The sequence below is a fragment of the Haliotis rubra genome, unplaced genomic scaffold, assembly GCF_003918875.1.
Source record: "Haliotis rubra isolate DU_JTF1 unplaced genomic scaffold, ASM391887v1 Scf405, whole genome shotgun sequence".
Classification (NCBI taxonomy): domain Eukaryota; kingdom Metazoa; phylum Mollusca; class Gastropoda; order Lepetellida; family Haliotidae; genus Haliotis; species Haliotis rubra.
The window spans coordinates 341143-367115 of NW_025767086.1; the positions used below are offsets into that span (position 1 = coordinate 341143).

At 40.9% G+C, this 25973-nt stretch overlaps 3 protein-coding genes across 4 annotated transcripts in view; 1 reads left to right on the top strand and 2 right to left on the bottom strand.

Moving 5' to 3' along the window:
* LOC124287718 (high affinity cAMP-specific and IBMX-insensitive 3',5'-cyclic phosphodiesterase 8B-like) overlaps window positions 1-744 on the bottom strand; it is a 235100-nt gene extending 234356 nt beyond the window's left edge. Inside the window, exon 1 of the mRNA XM_046724250.1 lies at window positions 573-744. The gene's annotated coding sequence lies outside the window, so the exon portion shown is untranslated. The remainder of the gene's footprint in view (window positions 1-572) is intronic.
* Window positions 745-3617: 2873 nt separating this feature from the next.
* Window positions 3618-14606, top strand: LOC124287715 (frataxin, mitochondrial-like). 2 transcript variants are annotated; one of them, XM_046724246.1, is made up of 5 exons: window positions 3618-3984; window positions 5031-5156; window positions 12181-12304; window positions 13086-13183; window positions 13545-14606. In XM_046724246.1, exons 3-5 carry the CDS (start codon window positions 12188-12190, stop codon window positions 13696-13698), a joined length of 369 nt encoding a protein of 122 aa, XP_046580202.1. In that variant the 5' UTR covers window positions 3618-3984; window positions 5031-5156; window positions 12181-12187; the 3' UTR covers window positions 13699-14606. The 2 variants fall into 2 exon arrangements, with proteins under 2 accessions (XP_046580202.1, XP_046580201.1); XM_046724245.1 differs by having other exon boundaries at window positions 3618-3973.
* A 1714-nt stretch (window positions 14607-16320) lies between these two features.
* LOC124287721 (cartilage matrix protein-like) lies at window positions 16321-21115 on the bottom strand. Its single transcript, XM_046724255.1, has 8 exons — window positions 20925-21115; window positions 20653-20689; window positions 19715-20296; window positions 19203-19412; window positions 19014-19061; window positions 18072-18686; window positions 17362-17901; window positions 16321-17084 (listed from the first exon to the last, which is right to left on the bottom strand). Exons 1-8 carry the CDS (start codon window positions 20955-20957, stop codon window positions 17035-17037), a joined length of 2115 nt encoding a protein of 704 aa, XP_046580211.1. The 5' UTR covers window positions 20958-21115; the 3' UTR covers window positions 16321-17034.
* Window positions 21116-25973: the final 4858 nt, after the last annotated feature.

Consider the following 25973-nt stretch of genomic DNA (forward strand, 5'->3'; position numbering starts at 1 on the left):
CATCAGAACCTGATGGAACACACACACAGTCACACACACAGACAGAGAGAGAGAGAGAGAGAGAGAGAGAGAGAGAGAGAGAGAGAGAGAGAGAGAGAGAGAGAGAGAGAGAGAGAGAGAGAGAGCTCTGGTGTAGGAAGGCTAGAGGTTACCTCATCAGACCCTTATGGACTGCTCTTCACTTTCCCACAGGGTGGTGAGTCACCACCGTGACGTTATTGAATGTTTTATCTTTTATATCCGATGGGTTTTAACGTGCAGACGTAACAGTGATGCAAACATAACCACACACCTACTCCCAGATAAAGCATTGGGATACGTGCTATATATGCTCTCTGTGTTTTCAGTACATAGAGAAAGTACACTATATTCTCATACATTTCACAACAGTTGTCGCCAACGCCGTACATCTGAATGAAAAGTTGTGGGTTCAGCATAAAAGCAGGTCACCCATGACAGGAAAAACGGAAATCTCAAAGTATGCTGTGAATGTATACCTTCCCAAGATGCGTCCAGTACAGGGACACATAGATACAAACGACAAAATACGGAAATGTATACAATGTACTTACTGTGCTCCAGTGCTGTACTCGTCCTCAACAAACGGCGTTATATAATGGGCTTTTCCAATACAATGTACAGTGTCCCCACTTCAACTATACTGAAGACTTAGCAAATATACGGCTTTTCTCCACACCACTAGAGTTTTCTGTTGTTCTGCTCTCTTATACATAAGCTAGGAGGTCCCTGTGCCCATATGTATGTGTATGTTGAGACCATGGAGGAGGTTTGCTCAGGCGATGAATTGTTAATGTGTCGTTTTATTTGTGACATTCTAGCGTGACACTATTATAATCACAGTTCAGGGTACGGCTTTGTGTATATACAGCAAGGCAGTATATCAGGCCTGAAGTGAATTTTACTTGTGTGATGACCATTTTACTTGGCTTTCAATCAGAAAAACATAATGTCAGCTTATTTCTACTCATTTGGGTAACGCTGTTAACGCCAGTGTACAGTAATTACTCAAATAACATCTCGTCACTGATATGTTTGGTGTTTAGTATTTCGAACTTCGATCGATTGGTCTATTCCTAAACGAAACAAACTGCCAGACAAAATAGCATATACCAGTGTCAGTAAACTCACACAATGCGAAGTGGTGTCTCTAAATTCGCGCGCACGCACAGACATACATTCACGCACGAGCTCAGTTATCGTTCGTATTGGTTGAACTGCTTCCATTGGCGGATCCAGGGGGTTCGAACCCCCCTTTTGAAAGTGACTTTGAGACCACATTGAAGATGTTTTGCGTGCGTTCGAACCCCTGAAACGGACCCCCCCACCCCACCCCCATTTCAAAATTCCTGGATCCGCCCATGGCTTCGTCTGACATGGCCCGACTGCTTACTCGGGGGCCTGGGTAGGTCAGTGTCCTGGACGCCGCAACTGCTGGTCAATACTGCATACCTTAGCCGCCTGAAGCCAAAAATCGTGGGTTTGAATCCCATTTCAACCCGAGTATATCTTTAGGTTGCAAGAAGCAATATGTGAAGGCTATATTCACAGCCAGAGGTGGTGATTTTCATGCAGCAAAATATGTATGTACTACAAGCCGCTATAATCGCTGAACGGTGGTTAGAATGTTTAAGCTCTGGTCATTGCACTCGCTCCTTGATTCAACAGGCCGGTTGTCTGTCCTGATGTGGAATTCTAGTAAGAGGTGAATGTACAGAAGGGGCCAGTCACAAGACATTGTAGGAAGCTCCGACCTTCATACGAAGGTCGGTCAAAAAGTAGTCGGCCTAACTATACTCTCAATGTCCAATGTTTGAAAAGCTTCCATTTCATTTTGAAGAAATCATTAGCAAAGCCATAACCAAAATTTCACATATGTGGGTACTGTGGTAACACATTGGGGTATAATATTTCTTTAAATTACTATACTGAACATATTTTATATGATATTATCTGAGGGCATACCATTATCCATGAGGTACCAAATGACAGATCTAAAGATTTCAGAAAATTATATACGATCTGTCATTTGGTACCTCTTGGATATTTAGATTTCAGAAAATTATATACGATCTGTCATTTGGTACCTCTTGGATAATGGTATGCCCTCAGATAATATCATATAAAATATGTTCAGTATAGTATTGTAGTTTAGCGATTGTAGTTTCAAATTGTTTGTATGCACTTAAATATCTAAGTTTGACTCTAGCGGACTTCTGCCTATCTCAAACACACAAAATGTTTCTTGCATATTTTGTTTCCTGAAGTTTTTGATGCATTTATTCCAGATTTTGCGTTTTGGGGACACCAAGATAAAAGTATAACAAAATGGGGATCGTGAGGCTGGAACGTAGCAAAACCAATTTGCTTGAGGTTGACAGATAATATGTAGAAAAATAAAACATAAAAACAGCTGCATTTGTATCATTTTCTAGGTGAGGCTGACTACTTTTTGAACGCCCCTCGTACATTGTTCATAGAAAGCCATGTCCATTATATGTGTATCAGATGAAAATATGTTACTGTAAAACACTTCCTTGTTTGGGTCAGACATACACCCTTCAGTAAACAATGGTGACATAATCCACGAATGAGTTACTGTCTTGGATGTTACGACGTTCCGACTGCTGTTTCAGCTATTGTCTGTTAGCAATATTCCAGCAATATCACTGCGGGGGACACGAGAAATGGGCTTCACACATTGTACCCGTGTGGGGAATCGAAACCGGGTCTTCGGCGTGACGAGCCAAGGCTTTAACCACTAGGCAACCCCGCCCCAAAGGATGGTTATTGGAAATGTACCTCAGGAATTTTCATAGGGGGCATATCCCCCACCCCACCCCTGTACACTCCCTTAACACTAGTATCTCGTGCACAAAGCTGGGGTGTGGCATGGACACTTTCTTTCACGCCACCCAAAACTGAACCCTTTAACACCCTCAGTTCACATTATCTCATCGTTGGGCCCGCGACAATATCACAGTGATCATCTTAATGTTTACATAAGGAAGGATAACAATGTATGGATGAACAACTTCTTTATTGCTGCGAAAGCGACGTTTCGGTGTAGGTTCTAACACCGTTATCAAGCAAGTGAAGGACAGCATAAGGATGGAGGAGCATATATACAAGTTAGAGCAGATGTTTGTACAGTACAATGGGGATTAGGAAGCCAGACACAATAACACATGGGCTGGATGAACGCGTAAACAATTGAAGCCTGCAAAGTACACAATGGGAAGTGAAGCCTGTGATATACATAAATAGGTGATTATGAGGATGATGCGTTGTATACATAAATGGGGGATTATTGATGATGAGGATCTTTAATATGTAGTAACCTTGGTCACGGTTGATTGATGGCTGGAGTCTTTTGATGTAGATGGCTTCTTGGAGTTTCCTTAGTTTATAGTCTTCAACCCACGTATTCAATAGGTGTAACAAATCACCAAGAGATTCTGCAAATAAATACTTAAAGTGTGTGATAAACTTATTTTCTGTGTCCTTTGACCATACATAGTTGACCCATGTTTCCAAAAAATAACATATAACATATACGATGAATTGCAATATAAATAACAAGGAGGAAACGTTTCCGTTCTTGAAACGGAAGAAATCTAGACATGCCGAATGTTATAGACTTGCATGTGTATGTTGGGCATATGATCCAGTATGGGTGTGACAAGCCAAGAATGAAAAAGTAGGCAAGTTCGCCTTGAAGGCGCATCTCCGTCAAAACACAACGCACTTCTATACAAGGCTCAGTTACTTAGGGGAGGCAACTCTTACTGCTTACATTTGACACTGGTGGAGTAAAGTGAGGGTCAACTTCCGGAATAGAAGATAAACGAATCAAACCAGCATGAGCGCCAGTCTGTTTGGATATCGAATAGGTTCAGTTATCTGTCGAAGAATTTTTGGGTCGACAAAACTCCAAGGATACCATGCGTGTGCTGTAAGAAGGATGTTAGAAGCATTTTTGTCGTCGATTTTGTTATTAGCCGTTTATGTCAGTCACTGCCTTCGAAGAGATGCCAAACTGGCACTGCCCAGATTAATCTGGTCAAAGAAGTTTTCATTTCAATACGCTTTTACCTTCGCGGCATTGGTTTACAGGAATGGAATCATATCACATACCGCTTGCTGCATACTATAAACACCACAGACACCATAATCATGGCATGTCTTGAAGTAATAACAGAGATATCAGTCATAAACGACAAGAGCAGATAATATATTGAAGTTGATTTAGGCTGAACAATGTGCCATGAGGCTGAATAAGAAAAATATAATTAAAAAAACAAGGGTAGGGAGCAATTAAGATTGATTAAACAAGTTGAAAAGATGAGGGGGGATGCTGCACATGGTTGAGAACACGACACACAATTCTGGTTAGGGACCTTTCACAATTTATGGGTAGGGGGGTGATGATTTTTATGGAGAAGCATGTACAATGTGAATGACCCCCCCTAAAATTTATGTACAAAATAAGTGACCCCCTGCATGTCATGTACAAAATCAATGACCCCTCCTCCCTCCCCTTCCTATAATTTCTACAAAAATTTATGACACCCTCCCCCCAGCTCCTTCATCACCCCTAGCCATAAATTATAATCGGTCCCTTATTATGCCAGTTAGACATCTTGACACATGATTCTGCAGTTAATCTAGTTTATGTCAATTTGTCATCCATATTTCAATTTTTCTAAATATTCCACAATATGTTTTCTTTCGCTCCATTGTCTGGAGATTAAATTTCCAACTTAGTATCAAAGTAACAGTTCATGTATGCCTTACCGTGCCACTTACCATGAGCAGTGCGCTGCTGACTGCACGTAGCTGTGTCAGAGAAAGGTTGAGACACAGCAAAGTGTAGGCATCTTACTCTGGTCCATGACATCTCCATTGCAGATCAGGCCCAGCACAGACAATTCTTTCAATGTTAGTCTATATACTTTGTACAGCTGCTGAGTCTTGCTTGCCTGGTAATAATATGCATGTATTTGTTCCAGTGTTTACGAGTACCCCCTGTCTGCATACACACATTGAGTGATGTGAGGAGTGCAGCAGCAGCACCAGGCAGGCACTGTTTACATACTACCAGCCTCACCAGCTTTTCTACAGAGGGGAGCAGCCAGGTAACTGTCTCCAGCCTATGTTTCAAAAGACCTGTACAGTGGGACATCCATCATGTGGATAATTACCTGTCCTCTGCAGTTTAGTAGCCTCAGCTTAGCACACATTTCACAGGCTGTGTCTATGTATGCTGCTGAAAGGTGTCTCCAAACCATAAACTTGACCATGTTGTCATCTGGCAACATAGTCATGACACAATTAGTTTGTATTTGTAAGTGAAAATATATAGTAGTCTCAACATAATCGAGATGCTGTACAATGATTGATATATATATCACTTGAACAAAATGGAACCTTGTATGCCATGTATGCCATGTGTATTACATGCAATGTTTGTATAGAGTACAACTTTGTATAGAGTACAACATTGAATTAAGTACACCAGTTCTAATAATGGTAGTGAAGAAACGGCCCTTCCCAACTCCCCCCACCGCTCATGTCAACACAGTGATGGAAACAAATCCCATGTTGTTCTAGTGGCTGATGGTTTTCTGTGGACTGTCAGATATGAATAATATTTGACATAAATAATTCATCCGTCATGAATTTGGAGAAAGTTACATGATTCTTACTGGTCAGTGAAAGGTGTGATGAGGAAAGACACATTGTTTCAGTGCTGCTTTGACTTGGTGTATAGCTTCTGATGCACAGGGGTAACAGAAAATTTGACTTCACACTGGAGCTAATATTTAATGTTCAAGTTTAGAGATAAGTACCTCTTTCTTAGACTTGGTCAATAGATATTTATGAATGATATTTGTACAAATAAAGCTAAACAAGATGCAAGTGACGTTTAAAGCGGAGTTAAAATAATATTCAGATCCTAGCTTGAGTAAAGGCTACCGAGTGGCACACTCTAGGGATAACTGTTAGTAATAAATTGCCCAGTTATTGTTAGAATCTGTGGGATAAAGAGTAGTTATATAATAGGGGTTCTATTACAGGGTACCTTATAGGCTTATTTCTACGTAATTCCGCTCCCAGCGCCTAGTATAAAATAGTGATTTTTTAGCAGAGACACCATTCAATGTACAGCCGAGCTCGCCAGCCTAGACCCATTTTCGCTAGGGCAACCCATTTTTCAGCAACTACTGACTGGGGGTCTCGGAAACTCCCAACGCGTCGCGGTCAAATCAGTGGTTTATGCGCGTGTGTCCGTACGCGTAAGTTGTGACGCTGTCGACGGCGATCCACCATTTGGTATACATCAGCGACAAGGAGGTTTTGTTGAGAGTGATGCAGTAGATGTTGTGCTTGTCGCTTCTCTACGCATTCATTCGGTGTTTGAATGTTTTATTCTTGAACAGAGCTTGTTTGAAGAGGGCATGCTTGGTGTGTTGTTTCACCACGTATTTTTTCAGCCCTTTCGTCTTTCGGATCTCACCGTTATTGGCTTTCAGGATGGAATACATCTTGGGTCTCAATCTGACGTATTCAGCGATGGGTGTGCCCGCGCATTCATCCTTCATCTTGCCGAGGACCTTTTTATTGGTCGTGCTGTGTAGGGCGTGGTCTTGGGGGTACAGCACCTCACATCGATCGTCGTACTGTTGTTTGAGTCGGTTGTATTAGAAATCGTACATGAGATGTTTGAAGAGGTCGAGGATGCTCATCCCCACGTAGACGGGCCGGTTGAGTTTGATGTGGCTTTTGTTCATGTGCAGCGCCGCCAAGTCGTTATCGAATAGCTTGCTTCAGTTGAATGCCGGTCTGGCGATCAGTTTTTCCTCATGGTGCGATTGCCCGAGTTTCACGTTGACGTGTTGCCTCAAGTTTTCCATGGTTTTGCCGAATACCGAATTGTTCATGAGTTTGTAGAGGTTTTTCTCGAAGTTGCTTGTGGCTCGTTTTCTCAATTCGGTGTTCAACCGAATGTACGGTTCCATCCAGGGTTTTTGATCAAATTTGATCTCTAGGTGTATTTTGGTCAGCTTCATACCCAGCGACAGGTACAGCTGCAGGTTGCGATAGTGCACGACGTACTTGATTTTGGTCATCAAGTTCAGGACGAGTTTTTCCACCTGAGCCTGTGTGTTCTCACCCAACAAGTCTTGCTGATAGTCGGACATCCAGTCTCGATCGACCATCAATTGTTCGGGAGCCAGCAGCTAACTGTTGTGGCTTTCGCGTACCGTTGGAGACCATGGATATCCCGCCGCGCATGCCCTTCTCGACAAACAGGTGCATGTCGTAATCCGTGAACAATTCAAGTTTGATGCCCGTTTTCTTTAGCAGCACATCCCACGAGAGACCGGGGCTGGTGTAGTACCACCCGGGGTCGAGTTGATACTGTTTCAAACACATCGTTCTGAACGTCTCGAACACGACGACCAGCAGGAGCACGTCCGTTTTCAAGTACAGCTCGTGGTAGTCGCCAAGATCCTTGCAACCCAGTTTCTCTCACACGTTTTGGGCGTGGTCGTAATCGTCCTGGGAGATATTAGATTCAGTTAAGCTGCTGAAAAATCGGTCGAGGGGGGTAATCGCGTCTCGTCGATATAAGACCAATCATCCATGTAGTTTTTGAGCAGCAGAGGTCGAGTCGCTGCATCAGTGTATCGATGGGTGATGGCGAAGGTATCGTTGGCCTTGACCAAACTGTCGAGCGATGACAGGAGGAACTGAGCGCTATCGATAAATCTCAGACCGTTGAGCGAGAACGAGATGTATTTTTCCATGTTGTTGGGGATACACTTGATATCACCGCCGACCTTCGAGATGGCCTGCATGATCAGGTGGGCATCGTACCCTCTCTAATTGTGGAAGACAGGGGATGTTTTGGGGATCGATTCTAAGTTTTAAGTTGCACGAGTTGTGAGCGGCGCCTTGGTATCGACCGGTGATGTGACAATGATCTCTCACCGAATCACCGTTCAGGGGTCCTCGACATATGTGACAATATCTAGCTCGTCAATGAGCGAACTCATCCTCTGGAGTCATATCCATGGAGGCAGGATCCGACAAAGCTTCCCTGACGTTTCTCTCTTCGCGCTGTAAGAACGTGAGAAATGTTTGGGACCTAGGTAAATCACCGGTGGTTCCGTTTTTCCATCGCATCGGACGACCACGTACCCGAACCCGCAGGCTTGGTGTTCTTGCGTTTTGTACGTGAAACTTTTTGTCTGGGGATGGCGTGACGGTGTTCACCTGTTTAATGAGAGCTTCGAAGTCGGCTTAGATGACGTAGGGCAGGGGCATTTGATGTTTGTGGTTAATGAATTCTAAGGTGTTTTTATTTTCTCGAGACATATGGATTCTGATCGCTGTCTCTCCCACGCCTCGGAAATCCTCCCGGTGCGATTCTAATAAATCAGCACTAGAATACCCATGCAGGCACTGTTCGCAGAAATGTTTCTTTTCTCTATGCGTCGATTGATCGTACAACAGTCGGCTTAAACTTTTAATCACCGTGTAGTGATACTGGTTGCCTTTATCGACTAGGAATAAATTGATTCTGCGCACGGTTTTGTCTCTCACAGAGCTTATCCTGTGCACGATGGTTTTGTCGCCTTCGTGGCCGAACACGTTGACAGCCAAATGGTTTTGTTTTTCGAATCTGGTCCAGTAGGAGATGGGCGTTAAGCGTTCTACACCTGTGAAGTCGAACTCGGATGCCTCGATCAATGGCTAGCTGGAACGCCTGCAAGGATTACCCGTCGGTTCCTGCGTAGCAGCTATGACTGCCACCACCGCGCAGTAATTATTAACATCATCGCCTTTGGTTTCAGGGTTAACGAGGGCCTTTTTATCTCTGAAATGCTTGGGCACCGGTATGTGCAATCCACCTCTTAGCAGCATGTAGTTCGCTATGTCGAGATAAACAGTGTTGATTATTTTGTCTACCACCCATCCAGAGCCCATGTAGGTATATTTCTCTTGTACTTTTTGGAACGACGCGTCGATGGATGATGCAATCGATTCTGGTTGAGTTAGGACTTCCTATTGCCTCTGAAATAGGGCACGATGGACTCGGTACTGCCGTCCGTCTGAGGTTTTTGGAGCGTCATTTTTATTGACAGTTGGTATTTGATGCTTTTCAAATCGTTTAATTCTTCGCGAAGTTTACTGTAGATTACGGGTTTGATTTTATCGGTACCTATATTAGAATCGACCACCATTTTCCAACCTCGGAGATACTTACCCACGGCATGGTCCGTCGGCACGAATCGCAGTTCGACCGGCTCGGTGTCTTCCAGGAGTTCAATCAGCTCGGCTTTCCTCATGCGAGTAACCAGTCAATCCACGTTCTTTAGCTCGAGCTTTGAGCTCTCGTTCAGTTCGGGGCTTGTCATAGTTCATGTCGAGCGAGGCCAGCAATTTGGCTTTCCTCATGCGAGAATAACCAATCACACAAAACGCTTCTTAGCCAACGCTTTCAGTTCTCTCCGACAGTAGCCATGTTATATGCCATATGAAAGCTGTTTCAATTGGTTGTATTCCATATGAAAGTCAGATGTCTAATAGGGTGTTGGGATGCTGGGAGGTAACTCCGTCAGCCTTCTCTGACATGAAGCGCCCGTAAAATCTTTTAAATGTTAATATTCCTGAGTCTCCTGAATTCATAATACTGCATTGCACCATTATCTATATGACAATCCAAGTAAATCCCAAAAAATTCCATGCTAAGCCAAGCAAACTGGTATGGTGCAATGCAGTATTACGATGGTACTACTGCACATGCAGCTTAGAAGTGTCTGAATTTGGCCCCAGGGACAGGTTAGAAAAATAAAAAGTTCCAATAAAAAAATAGCAAAAGCCCTCTGTGGCCACAACCGACGGAGGGAGAAATTGTGTTTTTTGCCAGAGACCAGCCTGGTCCCTGATCTGATGTTTGTGGTGCGCTGGTATTTCTCCCGTGAGGTTGTGGTCGACTGCGTTCTCCCATGAGAGCTCCGTGGTTGTTTTTTTCGAATGGTAGGCTTCGAACTTCGGTCACAGAGTTGCGCATCTCTGTACCTTGATCGTACCCAGCAGGCGTTCGACTGAGCCACAGAGGACCTGAAAGCCAAGTGCTCAGTTTAACGGATCTATCCTGAGATTGCATCATCCTCTGGATGAAACTGGGTTGCAAGAATCTGGGCGACTACCACGACCTGTACTTGAAAACAGACATGCTCCTGCTGGTTGTTCACTGATTACGACATGCACCTGTTTGTCGAAAAGGCATGCGCGGCGGGATTTCCATGGCCTCCGAACGGTACGCGAAAACCAACAACCCATACATGAAAAACTATGATTCAAACAAGCCCACCAACCATCTCCTCTATCTCGACATAAACAACCTGTACGGCTGGGCTATGAGTCAGTCTCTACCTACGGGCGGATTCAAGTGGATGGATAGCAAAAAATTTAATCCGAAGAACATTATGGCCATCCCCGACAACTTCGAGATAGGATACCTGTTCGAAGTGGACTTGGAGTACCCCGAAGCATTGCACGAATCGCACAACAGTTATCCGCTGGCTCCCGAACGATTAATGGTCGATCGAGACTGGATGTTCGACTATCAGCGAGACTTGTTGGGTGAGAACACACTTGCTCAGTCGAAAAACTCGTCCCGAACATGATGACCAAAATCAAGTACGTCGTGCACTATCGCAACCTGCAGCTGTACCTGTCGCTGGGTATGAAGCTGACCAAAATACACTGAGAGCTCAAATTTGATCAAAACCCTGGATGGAACCGTACATTCGGTTGAACACCGAATTGAGAAAACGAGCCACAAGCAACTTCGAGAAAAACCTCTACAAACTCATGAACAATTCGGTATTCGGCAAAACCATGGAAAACTTGAGGCAACACGTCAACATGAAACTCGGGCGATTGCACCATGAGGAAAAACTCAGAAAACTGATCTCCAGACCCGCATTCAACCGAAGCAAGCTATTCGATAACGACTTGACGGCGCTGCACATGAACAAAAGCCACATCAAACTCAACCGGCCCGTCTACGCGGGGATGAGCATCCTCGACCTCTTCAAACATCTCATGTACGATTTCTAATACAACCGACTCAAACAACAGTACGACGATCGATGTGAGGTGCTGTACACGGACACCGATTCCTTGTTGTTGAATATACGTACCGAGGCCGTGTACGAGGACATGGCGAAACACATGCACCTGTACGACACCAGCGATTACCCCCAAGACCACGCCCTACACAGCACGACCAATAAAAAGGTCCTCGGCAAGATGAAGGATGATCGCCGATCGCCGAATACGTCAGATTGAGACCCAAGATGTATTCCATCCTGAAAGCCGATAACGGTGAGATCCGAAAGACGAAAGGGGTGAAAATATACGTGGTGAAACAACACACCAAGCATGCCCTCTTCAAACAAGCTCTGTTCAAGAATAAAACATTCAAACACCGAATGAATGCGTAGAGAAGCGACAAGCACAACATCTACTGCATCACCCTCAACAAAACCTCCTTGTCGCTGATGTATACCAAATGGTGGATCGCCGTCGACGGCGTCACAACTTATGCGTACGGACACACGCCCATGAACCACTGATTAGACCTAGATGCGTTGGGAGTTTCCAAGACCCCCAATAAAGGAAACTCCACCCGGCATGACGAGGTCTAGTCACTATTTTATACTAGGCACTGGGAGTGGAATTACGTAGAAATAAGCCTATAAGGTACCCTGTAATAGAACCCCCCATTATATAACTACTTAAAGACGCATTGTTTCAGTGTTGCTTTGTTTTAGCTTATAGCTTCTGATGCATGGGGTAACAACTATATTTCTGTAGAGTAATTATAAACCCTACTGTGATACTAAAACAGAGGTAACTATTGCGATACTATGTACCAATACTATGTACCAATATTGTGCAAGTATTGCAATAATTGAGGCATCTTTACCTTCCAAAATGCAGATGTCTTTACTTTATTGAGCATGTCAAATTCTGCCATTCCATGTTTCAACTTGTCATCAATGTTTTGCCACATAGACGAGATACTTCAACAGTTGAATGAGCCATTACGCCTGACTGATGAGTTTTGTGTGTTTGTAGTGGAGGGATGACAGAGAGGGAGTATGAAGCATTGGCGGACGATACGCTGGACTCTCTGGCAGAATACTTCGAGGATCTGGGTGACATCGCTGACTGCCACCAAGACTATGATGCCTCTTTGGCGGTGAGACGATTGTGGGAAATTTATCTTATGTTCCTACCTTGTACAGTTTATACCTGAAGAAACATGAAGACAATTTGACATATTCATATTTAGATTACCTTTTTTTGAACACAGATTGATAAGTGTTGCCTATCAGGTACCATGGTTACATTCAGCTTAAATGTAAAAAATATCTTTTTGCAGACAAAAATCTTACATGAACCAAGGTGTTATTTAACATTACAATAATACAACATTATGGATCTTTTTAGTAAAGTTCATGTTTTTTTCCCCGTAAGCAGTGAGAATTCTTGGTAAGAATATAGGCTTCAGCAACCTGTTCTTGTCAAAAGAAGCAACTAAATATATTAGTGTCATTGATCAATCAATATTTTATCTGGTCCAAACTCAGTGACTGACCAACAGCCTTCATAAAGCTGGAATATCATCAATATCATAATTTTTGTAATAAGAAAATTAAGTTCAATTCATTTGTCTAGAAATAAACAAATTAAGGGAGACAACCGAAAATGCTACAGTGTTTTTATCAGTAAAGATTTTACATGAGCTTTCTGACATGATGTATATGTCACACATGGTTCGTTCCAGAGTTATTGTAAAGGTTTCATATAAGAACTGATACAGTGGTTTCACCTATTGTGGTGACAGGTCTGTCAAGGGAGACAACATTTTAAGACCTCTTTCTTTTCTGGAGCCAATGTCTACCTACCCCATATTAGCAAGCAACTGAATATGCTAAACCCAGCATAATGTTTTATTGATGATACCAATTTTGTTCCAGAGTGGAGTGTTGACGCTGGTACTAGGTGGTGACCTGGGAACGTATGTCATCAACAAACAGACGCCAAACAAACAGCTATGGCTCTCTTCACCTGTGAGGTAATGTTTTCAGTCAAGAATAGTATTCAGTCAAGAATAGGATAACATTCTTTCCCAAATTTTCTGGCCAGTACTATGTTACTGATGCAACCAATATAGAGCTTGGAAAGATATACAATCCTCACTGACAAGGCATTTACTTACATGAATTTCCTTCCTTAATATATTAATGATTTGATTTAGCACCTTCATCTGAGCTTAAGTTTACCAGAGTTGTCGTGAATCCATCTATCTCAAACTTTACATACCCCTTAACTGGTTTTCATATTCTTGAAGAGGAAATATTTTGTAGAAATAACACTTCCCCCACATCAGTTTGCTTTCCAAAGTGATGATAGCTGGTTTTGATTATATGTGGCAGTGGCCCAAAGCGGTATGACTTCTGTGATGCACGGTGGATCTACAAGCGGGATGGAGTTACACTACACCAGCTGTTGATGATGGAGCTGCAGCCTCAATTCAAACATCAAATCAACCTTTCTCAGTGCATATACAGTGGACTAACCAAGTCGTGAACACATCCCCAAGTACCTGAGTATTACTGTGGTTCCTGCCCCTCTACATCAACACTAACACCGACCTGATGGGGACAGGTGGAATCAACATCAAGCTACCTTCTACCGTGCAGGAAAATCAAAGATGCTTGTACATGATGTCAATTTCTCCACTGATGCGTGTTTGATGATATTGTGAATTCTTGGTGATTTTGATGACCTTTGCAAGGGGTTACCTGTATGAAAGATAATTACATGCAATGGTATGAAAACGAATATGTTCACAAGATTTCAGGGTTGGTGGTTGTGTATCATTGTGGTTGTTGGATCTCATTGCCCCGAGGATGTACATTCATTGTACTGCTCTGTCGGACAGACTGTGTGAATCCCATTGCATTCCTTCCTGTTAGTTTTCCAACTGTTGTCTCCTTCACTGTCCTCATATTCATCAGCATAATGTTGTTGAGATATGTATTTTGAAATATTTTGGTTGTATTAGTAGGTGGGAGATGTTTTGTTATTTTCCTCTGTTATGCCACACACTGCATCAGCTGGCTTGTAAGGCTGTGCTATACAGCGTGACCTACTGGCTCATATGTACATGTGGCTGATGCAGCCACTGATTTGTTTCTGTGCAGACAGGTTATATACATGATGTTGGAGTGCTACGTATTTGATGACACTTAGCAGAATTGAGAAGACGTTGAGTAGTCATATATATATCCGAATTTAAGAGAGCATTATTCATTTTGAGAATAACTGTTATCTTCAGATACTATGCAGATGTTGTGCTAACCATCTGATGGAGCAATACTTACACACATCAACAGGTTGTTAGTACTGTATAGATTTGACCCATCCCAAACTGGAGCAGGGGATACAGCTTTGTACCCTTCAGCTAGACTTCTGTAGGCACAACATTTCACGATATGGATGTTAGTATGGTCATATGTATGTCTCAGTAAGGCAGAATGTGTTGAGAAATTTGAACATCATCTTTGAACGTGTACATATATGCAGAGTGGTGGCCCTTGTTTGATGGTTTGGCGGACATTTTGCATTCATCATTCTACTTGTCTTGATTGATTCTTGTATCAGGAATAAATATTTTACAGAGTTATGGCCCTTGAGTAATGGTTATATTCATGTGTAATTTTGTATAGGTGATGTAGACCCTGTCAGAGTTTCTCAGAAACCACTTTGGATATGAGGATGAAACGTTACATAGAAAAGATATAAATGTGTTGATTTTGAAAACATTCATGTTTCACAAAGTTATAGCCCTTGTTTTGTGTTTTGAACAATTAGTATTACCCATTCCTCAAAACTACTACATTTTCTTAAATGAAATTTAGTATGCACATCAGGCAAATGCAGAACTTTTGCTTTTTATAGGAATTCCGGCCGTCCAGCCAGCTATCTGAAGAGATTTTTGTTCCACCAATAACTTGAAAACTATTTGCGGGCCAGCTTCTTTGTCTACAGGAGAGATGCCATGCAAATTTTAATTATATTTTAATGCGTGCAAGAATTACAGCATTTTAAAAATTTGAACTTAAAAAGTATCAGCCAAAATGTTTTCAAATTTGGAGAACATCTTTGTATAAAGGAGAGGACCACATCAAATTTGTTCATTAAATAACTTTACCATTTTGAATGGATTGTTTTCGTATTTGGGTAATGGCTTCTTTGTTGTATTTTTCATTATTTTTGTCAAAAATAGTCATTTTCAGTTGTGTTTCAACTAAAGTTGGGAGTCAGTCAGGGGTATTGGTGAGCCTTGCTCACAATTTTTGTCCTGTTATATTCTGATCTGAATTATATAAACATATCTTTTGCTTTTGCAGGGCATCTATTTAAATTGGTGCCAAACATTTAATTATTTTTCAATGAAATTTTATAAATGTATTAGGCTAATTAGTATTGGTGGCTAGTATTTTCGCAGAAATCAGACTTCTGTATTTACTATTGTGAGTAGGTATGGATGATGGGGACATGGATGGCTCCATCTTCGTCATGTAAAATGCCTGTGTACTAACTTCATTTTCTCTGCCAGCAGATGCAGTGCACAACAATTTACAGATGAATATCATTTAATCTAAGGGCTCGATTCATGTGTGTGTAGTAATCAGATCACCCGTCATCCCAGGCAATGTTTAACTGTATAAGGACTGTATGATGTACAGTATTCACATATCAGAGATTTTACACCAATATTGGCACCCGGAATGGGCTCCACACTTTGTGTCCATTTAGGTTTGGTTGGTTGGTGGGTTTGTTATTTAACTCTACAATATTCCTGCTACATGTATATGGAAGCAGTCTGTAAATAATGCGGTCTGGATCAGAAAATCCAGTGATCAACATCATGAGCATTGTTCCATGCACAGGGGCGTGTCACGCTTAGAAACAGCGTTAGAAAGACATATAGATATATAGACCCTACTATATAAAAGGATCCTTTTATATAGTACTAGGGTAGGGTCTATATACCTATATGTCTTTCTAACGCTGTTTCTAAGAGTGACACGCCCCTGTGGTTCCATGCAACTGTGAATCCATGTACGTAATGGAACCTGCGCCTTCAGTCAGACTTGGTGATGAAGAGAGCTGGTGATGGCACTGAAAGTGCATTAAAGCAGCAAAACGATTCAGTTGTACAAGCAGCATTCATTGATCCCACTGATAATACCAATCTGCAGTCACAGCAAGGGATCTGTTTTATGTGTGAGAAAAGTTGTCTCCCTTAGATCGTTAGTCAGTAAATGGTCGGATTGTAACATCATCGTTTTATGAGTTAAATCACTGATCATCCTCAATAAAATAACTAAAGGTGTCTTTGTAAATAGTTTATTTTTTATGCTTAAATATTTGTTATAAAACATAAAAATGTATAATATAGTGATAAATGGGTAAACAATAAATACATAAATAGCATTATGACAAAATAATGGAAATGCATACAAGATTGTCCTTTCATAATAATTAAACGATGGAAGCTTAGTTTGCTTGTTATCGTTTGTCGTGGATGGAACGTGTTCAGTATACAACTGCGGACCATTACACAGATCCACATTGAAAATAGCACCATACAAATCATATCACAGCTTCTCAAGGGATGACTCCTTCAACCGGGGATTATTTCAAGGATACATGTTGACAAAAATACGATAATCGGGAGAAAATACATTGTCAGTTGGGATAAACACAAACGAGATATGTGGCACAAATCTTGGCAACAGTATCGTAACATCAGTCAATATTTTGTCTCTCGACACGTGTAGATTTATCGATTATTAGGCTCCCATTCCATGGTAACCACGCTTGATCGCATCATTCTTGGGCAGGGACGTCGTCTTACTGGCTGTCCACCAGGGGGAGTTCAAAACCTTTATCTTTCCCGTGATCTGCAAAATATAGACAGAAGTATAAATATGATTGCAATAACATGTAGGTAATGTGGAAAGTTTTGTAAATATGATAATGTATGTTGCCGGTTATGTGGGCCATAATGTAAATATGATAATGGAATACTGCAGGTAATATGGATGGAGACATTACCACAGATAACACTGATGCTGGTGATAAGTTAATCGTGGGCGGTTTACTAATCACTTCTCAGGGTTCAAATATGTGAATATTTTCGCTAAGATTTGTGGTAGGCTAATCCGGTAAAAGTCTCACCTCCACACAGACTCTCGATGATCTCGCTCCTGGACTTGGTGAGATGCCTTGCATTGTGGATATAGATCACGTGATCGTGCGATGGCTCAGAAGCGATTGAATCAACGAGTTTGGAGTTGACCTCGCCCAGAGCGACTACAAACACCTCTATCCCCTTGTGTTTCGCGTATCTTGTCTGACTCAGCAGATCTTGCGTGTTCTCAAGGCTAGTCTCGTCGACATAGAGGATCATGATCTGGCGACGCGACTCCTTGCTCGAGAACCACTTCCGGCGAGCGTCTTTGATAAGGTTTGCAATCTTGGTTTTGATGGTGTCTTCAATGTGTTGCGTCTCTCTGACGAAGGACGCGGAGTCCCTGACAGTGATGTCGAGGTTGGAGGGACATGCCTCGGAGATCATCCCCACGGACAGGTTCTTTACTCTGCGTCTGAGGCTGGAGGTGATGCTACTGGCCTCCGATGATATCACACGGGTTGATTTCAGCCCCATGGAGAAAGAATCGTAGACAAACACCAGTTCAGCGTCGTCCAGGCCACAGGCTAGTGGGAGAAATAATTGAATTTCCTTTATATTTGGTAAGATGTTGGAATAACATCCCCGAGGCTACTTTCATTAACGAATGGATTATTTTTCATAATACCCTTTTAAAGCACTATTTCAAAACATACCAATATCTACTGTATTCTTTAAGAGAAACGAGTGTACGTACCTGCTTGTTCACTAAAGAAGCCCTCAGGCTGTTTAACTTCACAGGTTCTGATGGCCAAGAGGTTTCTTATTTCTGACAGAGCGGCGAAGTCGCTAACGGTGAAGGTGAACTGAATGTCAGGATTGTTGGCGATGTCGCTCAGTTCCTGCTTGTCAACCGACTCTCCCACGCCGATAGCAAACACGTAGATTCCTGCTCTGTGTGCAGCTTCGGCGGCCGCGGTAGTAGCTTCAGTGTCCTTCGACTGACCGTCAGTAATAACAATAGCAACATGGGCAACACCGGGTCTGGCAACTTTGGGAGAGAAGCCCTGTTCCACAACAAAACGGAGAGCATCGCCTGTATTGGTGCCCTGGGCCTTGTGTGGAATGTTCTCGGGTGAAATGGCATTGAGAAGCTCGTTGCGTGATGTGTAGGCGCTCAGCGGGAAGATCTGGGTGACGTCATCGCTGAACGTGACGATGCCGACGCGGGTTTGAGAATCTCCGGAACCGATGTCAAAGAGTCCAGTAACGTTGCGGACAAAGTCGAGCATGGTGTGGCTGAAGTCGTCCTTCTCGATGCTGCCAGAAGAATCCAGGATAAAGTAGACATCGGCTGGCTTGCCGCCACACGCTATAAAAATTAAGAAACAAATGTCAGAAAGAAATATTTTCACTTGCAGGACACAAAGCTTCTCCCTTACTAAGACTCTTCCCTTACTTACAAATATAGTGCCATCGATATCGTCTTGGGTAAATCAGCGAACTAAACTTTCTTTATAAGGTGCCAATACTCAACTATGCCACAATGTTGGCCTAATGTTGGGCTCTGGGCCTCGCAAACAAATGATTTACAGTGTTTGGAACGATCCTGGAAATGACACGTGTTTAAATTAGAGTCTTCACGTGAGAACGGGTATAACGTGATAAAACCAGGGGAAGTAAACATAAGCACTCTTACCTTCGTTTCTGATTTCTTCGTCACTACGGAATCCAGTATTTTCGGGTTCTGAAACCAATTGAACTTATTTAATGTTTTTGTGTTTTAAAGAGGATAATTCACAGTCTCTTTGCAGTTGCAGGTTATAAGCATAGTGGCACAGTGCCAGTCTTCATGTGTTAAATCATGTCACTTGTGATATCGTATTACCTGATGTAGGTTCTGGGGTAGCTTCTTCCACGACCGAGGCTGGTGTTGCTCTAGTTGTGGGCTCTGGTGTTGATGCTGTAGTGGTCGTAGGCTCAGACACAGATGTTACTGATGTCGTTCTTGTCGAGATGGACGTTGTTGTAGAAGATGTCGTCGGGGAGGTCGAAAGTGGAGTTGTGGATGGGGCATTGGTAACACGAAGTGTTGACACTGAAACAGGCATGAAATATTATACGGTGATGGCACAGAGTCATTAATATATTCAAAATCGCCCGGCAAGATATTCTATGAATACATACTTTCTTGTAATTAGTACTAACTATACAATCTATTTATTTCAAATCGTGCTGTTATTATTATTCAGATGTCAAGGAGACGGAGTAGAATAATTACCGTCACATGTTACTATATCTCTATTGAGCCCACAAGCTGTTATGTACATATACTCTTCTGTACGCTTGAATTCAACGTATTGGGAACACACAAACACACACAAAATTTATACAAATTACCTTCACATGTTTTCACAGCCAATTTCCCCTCGATTCTCTTTAGCGCCTCGAAATTGGTCACATTGAACTTGAAGTCTTCATCAGGGTCGCTAGCAATGTCTTCCAGTTCCTTATTGTCTATCTGAGACCCTACCCCAATAGCAAACACCTGGACGCCCTTCTCGTGGGCGTTTTGGGCAGCTGCCCGAGTCGCCTCATAATCCTGAGAAGCGCCATCAGTGAGGATGACAATGATGTGAGCTGTGTTGTTTCGACTCCCGTGGTCGGCTCTGAACATCTCCTCTGTAGCGAACATCAGGGCATCACTAGTGTTAGTGTTGCCGCCATCCATGGAAATGTCAAGAATTTTATTGGTTAGTTTCTCCTTGTCCAGAAAGTCCCCTAGATTAAACTGGAGGTGATGGACATCGCTGAAGGTGGCCATGCCAACACGGGTCTGGGAAGGGCCTGGGCCAACATCGAAGAGGTCTACAACGCCGGTGATGAAGGGTAGGACGTGGAGGTTGAAGTGGACAGGCCAGATACTTGACGAGGTGTCCACAAGAAATACGACATCAGCTGGCTTGCCGTTACATCCGAACCCTGTTGGTAAAGAATTACTTATTGACAAAGAGAGCGAATTATTTTCTGTGGAACTACTTTATATAGAACATTTATACTATCAAAACGGCTACCAAGCAGCATGTACCCTATAAGTGTGTATACATTGAACAGTCGGATCTCTGTAGAAGTAGGCATTGGCTGGAACGTATTCATTATTATTTATCGTTCTTATTACTTTTACATGATGTTTCATAGAAATAATATTGTTTTTATCGTGCGCAAGTGAAATTAAACATTGATCATAATTACTTGCAGTAATTGTGTATTGAGATAATAAAAGATTCAAAACTACAAAGTCGTGTTAAGTAAGTCTGTGGTAACAGTAAGGACCCCACCTGGAGTTGGCAATGCGAAGGCCGCAGCTACGGTAATCTGAAATTGTACAATAATGTTTTCATTGTAAGGACAATCGTAAATTTACGAACACCAACAATAGTATACATGCAAATATAAGTTAAAATTAACAGACACCAACAGAAGCTGTACATGTATAAATAAGTTAAAATTAGCCAAGAGCTAAAATGTGCATATCCGCCATGGCTTCTTATAAACATGAGTTGTGTTACTCAAAGTGTAAGTCTGATATAGCCCCATGTGGTATACTCACTGTTAGGACATGCAGAGTATACAGGAGCTCCATGTTGCGAAGCGGTCGTGGTCGGAAAAGACGTTGTAGTTGGTTTCTCTGAAACCTTGTGCTGGCTCCAATCTCTCACCGTGGGAAAGTGATGAAGATGACCAATCTCTTCCCTTTTTATACGCTGATCCTATTGAATCATGCCGGGTTGCACCCATTACGTGGGTACTCAATAATTCCATTGTAGTCTGATTCCCATTAAATTGTGTAAATATAGAACAAACGTTCCCTACGTAAAGTTTAAGGTCATGATGTCCATATATGGCTCTCATTAGCATATTTTATGTAGGAGCATCCAATGAACGTCATCTGTTTGTCAACTGTCGGAAGGGTAGGATCCTAATATGGGAGAGGGAGTTCAGAGGTCGAGCTGGGGAAATAATGCTTCACCTCCATGGAAATGCTTGTGAGGCACGTCCTTCCGGGCTTGTCGTTAACCTTACAAATATAGTTAATCCGTTGACAAACCTCTCCGTTGTGTTGCCGCACTCTTAACTATGTTTCCCGCCATGTTATAACATGCATTACAATCAGCTGTTGGGGGGCATCTCAAAGGGTACATCGTTTTCAAAACGATAAACTAGAATTGATGAAATCCAGGCAAGGTAGTTCAGGTCAAAACTACATTTACTAACTGTAAAACTGTAAAACTGTAATACACTTACTGAATATTGTTTTCCACACTTAATGCTACCACTTTGCTGGGGTGCTGCGCCCCATGAAGAATATGGGAATGTCCATGTTCCCATATAGATCTCCCCCGGATTGGAATTGGCAGTTTTCACACCGAAATTACAAGAAGCTTGTGTGGTGTTGCTGAAAAATAGACTTTTGTACATAGCGTCTGTTGCACTCGGCTAGCACTAGTCGGAATGTATGACATAGGTGTGTAAATAATCACGTCCAGTGGTTGATATCAGGAGCATCGATCTATGCAGTTGGAACACAGTGACATCCGCCTATAGGCGTGCAGATATATAGGAGAGTACATTTCTGAATCATTATTAACAGACGATAAATCTATGCTTAGTGACGATAAATCTATGTATTATACACACAATCTATGTATTATACACACGATCTATGTATTATACACACAATCTATGTATTATACACACGATCTATGTATTGTACACACAATCTATGTATTATGCACACGATCTATGTATTGTACACACAATCTATGTATTTTCACACGATCTATGTATTATACACACAATCTATGTATTATACACACAATCTATGTATTATACACACAATCTATGTATTATACACACAATCTATGTATTATACACACAATCTATGTATTATACACACAATCTATGTATTATACACACAATCTATGTATTATACACACAATCTATGTATTATACACACAATCTATGTATTATACACACGATCTATGTATTATACACACAATCTATGTATTATACACACGATCTATGTATTATACACACAATCTATGTATTATACACACGATCTATGTATTATACACACAATCTATGTATTATACACACGATCTATGTATTATACACACACGATCTATGTATTATACACACGATCTATGTATTATACACACAATCTATGTATTATACACACAATCTATGTATTATACAATCATGTATTATCTATGTATTATACACACAATCTATGTATTATACACACAATCTATGTATTATACACAATGATCTATGTATCTATATTATACACAATCTATGTATTATATACAACACGATCTATGCATTCATACACACAATCTATGTATTATACACGATCTATGTATACACACAATCTATGTATTATACACACAATCTATGTATTATACACACAATCTATGTATTATACACACAATCTATGTATTATACACACGATCTATGTATTATACACACAATCTATGTATTATACACACAATCTATGTATTATACACACAATCTATGTATTATACACACAATCTATGTATTCTACACACAATCTATGTATTATACACACGATCTATGTATTATACACACAATCTATGTATTATACACACAATCTATGTATTATACACACAATCTATGTATTATACACACAATCTATGTATTATACATTACAATCTATGTATTATACACGATCTATGTATTACGATCTATACACACGATCTATGTATTATACACACGATCTATGTATTATACACACGATCTATGTATTATACACACGATCTATGTATTATACACACGATCTATGTATTATATTATACACACGATCTATGTATTATACACACGATCTAATCTATGTATTATACACATCTATGTACACACAATCTATGTATTATACACACAATCTATGTATTATACACGATCTATGTATTATACACACGATCTATGTATTATACACACGATCTATGTATTATACATTATACACATGTATTATACACACGATCTATGTATTATACACACGATCTATGTATTATACACACGATCTATGTATTATACACATCTATGTATTATACACACGATCTATGTATTATACACGACAATCTATGTATTATACACTCAATCTATGTATTATACACACGATCTATGTATTATACACACGATCTATGTATTATACACACGATCTATGTATTATACACACAATCTATGTATTATACACACGATCTATGTATTATACACACAATCTATGTATTATACACACGACTTCTTCTTCTTCTTAGATCTGGCCCAGACATACACAAGATGCTGGAGTTATTACCTTAAGTATAACAGGGAGAGGGGGGAATTCGAGACCGTTCCCTAACTACAGGCGAAGTACGAAGACAGCTACCCCACTCACCAACTGAGCACTCTGACTGGAGTATGTCAGAGTAGATATGATCGAGTAAACATCGTCGTAGGCTGGAGTAAACGTCGTCGTAGGCTGATGGAACAAGTCCATGTCCCTAAAACACACTGATACTTGAAAGATGTCCCTAAATACAGACGTGCGTGAATGAGTGAGTGAACGATAATATACAGCCAGTAATCCTCTATCACAAACGCAGACATTCACGTCAGCCTTTAAAACGTCTGACTTTAAAGTTATCGGCTTTCATCCTGTTATCAAAATTTCTGATAAAGATGACTTACAGTTAGCTGTCAAATATTCTGATAGACAATCTGACAGATATGGTGACTGAACTTAAGAAAGTCAAGTTCTACAAGATACATATGATATCATTGATTCTGTGGTGTATTTTTTATGTTATAGATATTCCAGTCTGTTCAGGTAAGTGAATAAAATACGCTCATTTAAAATTCATGTTGCCTTCATCGAGCAGATAAAACAAATGTTTCGTTGTTATTTTGAGATGGTCCCCATGACGTACAGCCTGATTCATGTAGTGCGGGCAATACTGACATGTCTACACATTTTAAAATGTCTGCGGCATGCATTAAATATTTCCGTTTTACAGTGAACTGATTTTCTTTGAATTTGAAAGGGCGGAGTGATTCACAATTTCATATCAACATCCACTCCTCCTTGAAAATTATATGCTCTGGATAATTGTTTAGTTTCAGAAATGAAACAGTTTCTGATTATTTATTCATCCCGGGATATTAGGCTTTAGGTTTATTTTCTCTCGTTTAAATCCTGGTCGTATTTGAGCGCATGGACACATGCTCAATACATGCAAACACGTGTTGCCAATACACGCAGCCACCTCAACAACAGGCAGTGACCACTAGATTCTCAAAACCAGAAATCATTCTTACTCTCCTACCTATCGCAATATAACTTATTCATTGCTGTATCTCAATCGTTACGTATTATATTGGTTAATAATTTGTGTGTCAACATGCATGATAATAGTAATAGTATGTAATATGTTGTATCCCGAAAGTCTAATCCATCGGGACTTTGTCTAGTTTTACCTATGTTATTATCATGATTATGTACACTGTAAATCCAGTCTATAAAATAATGTATTCTCCTCTTCCACATTTTACTCCTTATCCCTCTTCTCCTCAATCTTCTTAGACTCTTTTTATTCTTCTCCTCCCCACCCCCTCAACCTTCTGCTCCCCATTCTACCTTCCTTTTTTTCACCCCTTCTTATTTTCTCTCCTCCTTCTCTTCTTTCCATCTTCTCAGAAGAACGTGAAACTGACAAACGTTCTTCATCATAGCTATCCACGTGTTCAGTCAAGTATATTCTCATAAATCACATCATGTGATACCGAGCGAGAACATAATGCATATATACACATGTACACATCTATAGATACAGTGTGAGTGCGCCTGCAGTTATAATGTTAAATATACTGAGAACGTACCATACTGGTATATACATAACACGTGTGAGCAAGTCCAGGTTTACAACTACAACTGTATATATTAGTAACATTACTCAAACCTTTTTTTGGAGGCAGTGACATACATTTATAGGTATATAATGACAGGCTATATTGTATAGACATAAGTGATGTGTATTTATTGACTGAGGGGTATTCGCTATAAGGTAGAGAAATATAAAATGTACATATACTCTATTTTCTTTACTCACATTGTACCATCGACCAGATTCTGTACGGGGGATGCTGATTACATAATCTGTATTGACTTAAGCTTAGACTAATGTGTACACTCAGGCAGTGAGTGATAATAGCATTGGTTCAATTACATGTACAGGAACTGCTTACACATAGAAAAATAGAAACCTTTCCACGAGGTCATCTCTCGTCTCCTCATAATATCGGTCTATCAAAACTGTTCTAACTTTATGATGTAGCCAGTGGATACAAGTAAACGATAGTGATAGACATGCATGATTTAACGCAAGGTCTCGCAGTTTATCATTAACAGAAGTAATAGGCGGGATATCACAAGTACTGCTGCATTGATAGAACGTATATACATAAGTCGGAATTCTACATTCACCAACTTAGTTGGTGAAAGTAACGTTTACTCCAATGTTAAATCATTCTTTTTTTATGATAGTTTCTAGTGGGTATATCTTCAAAGTTCGCCGTAAAGTTTTGAGTTGATTGCTTAACTTTAAGT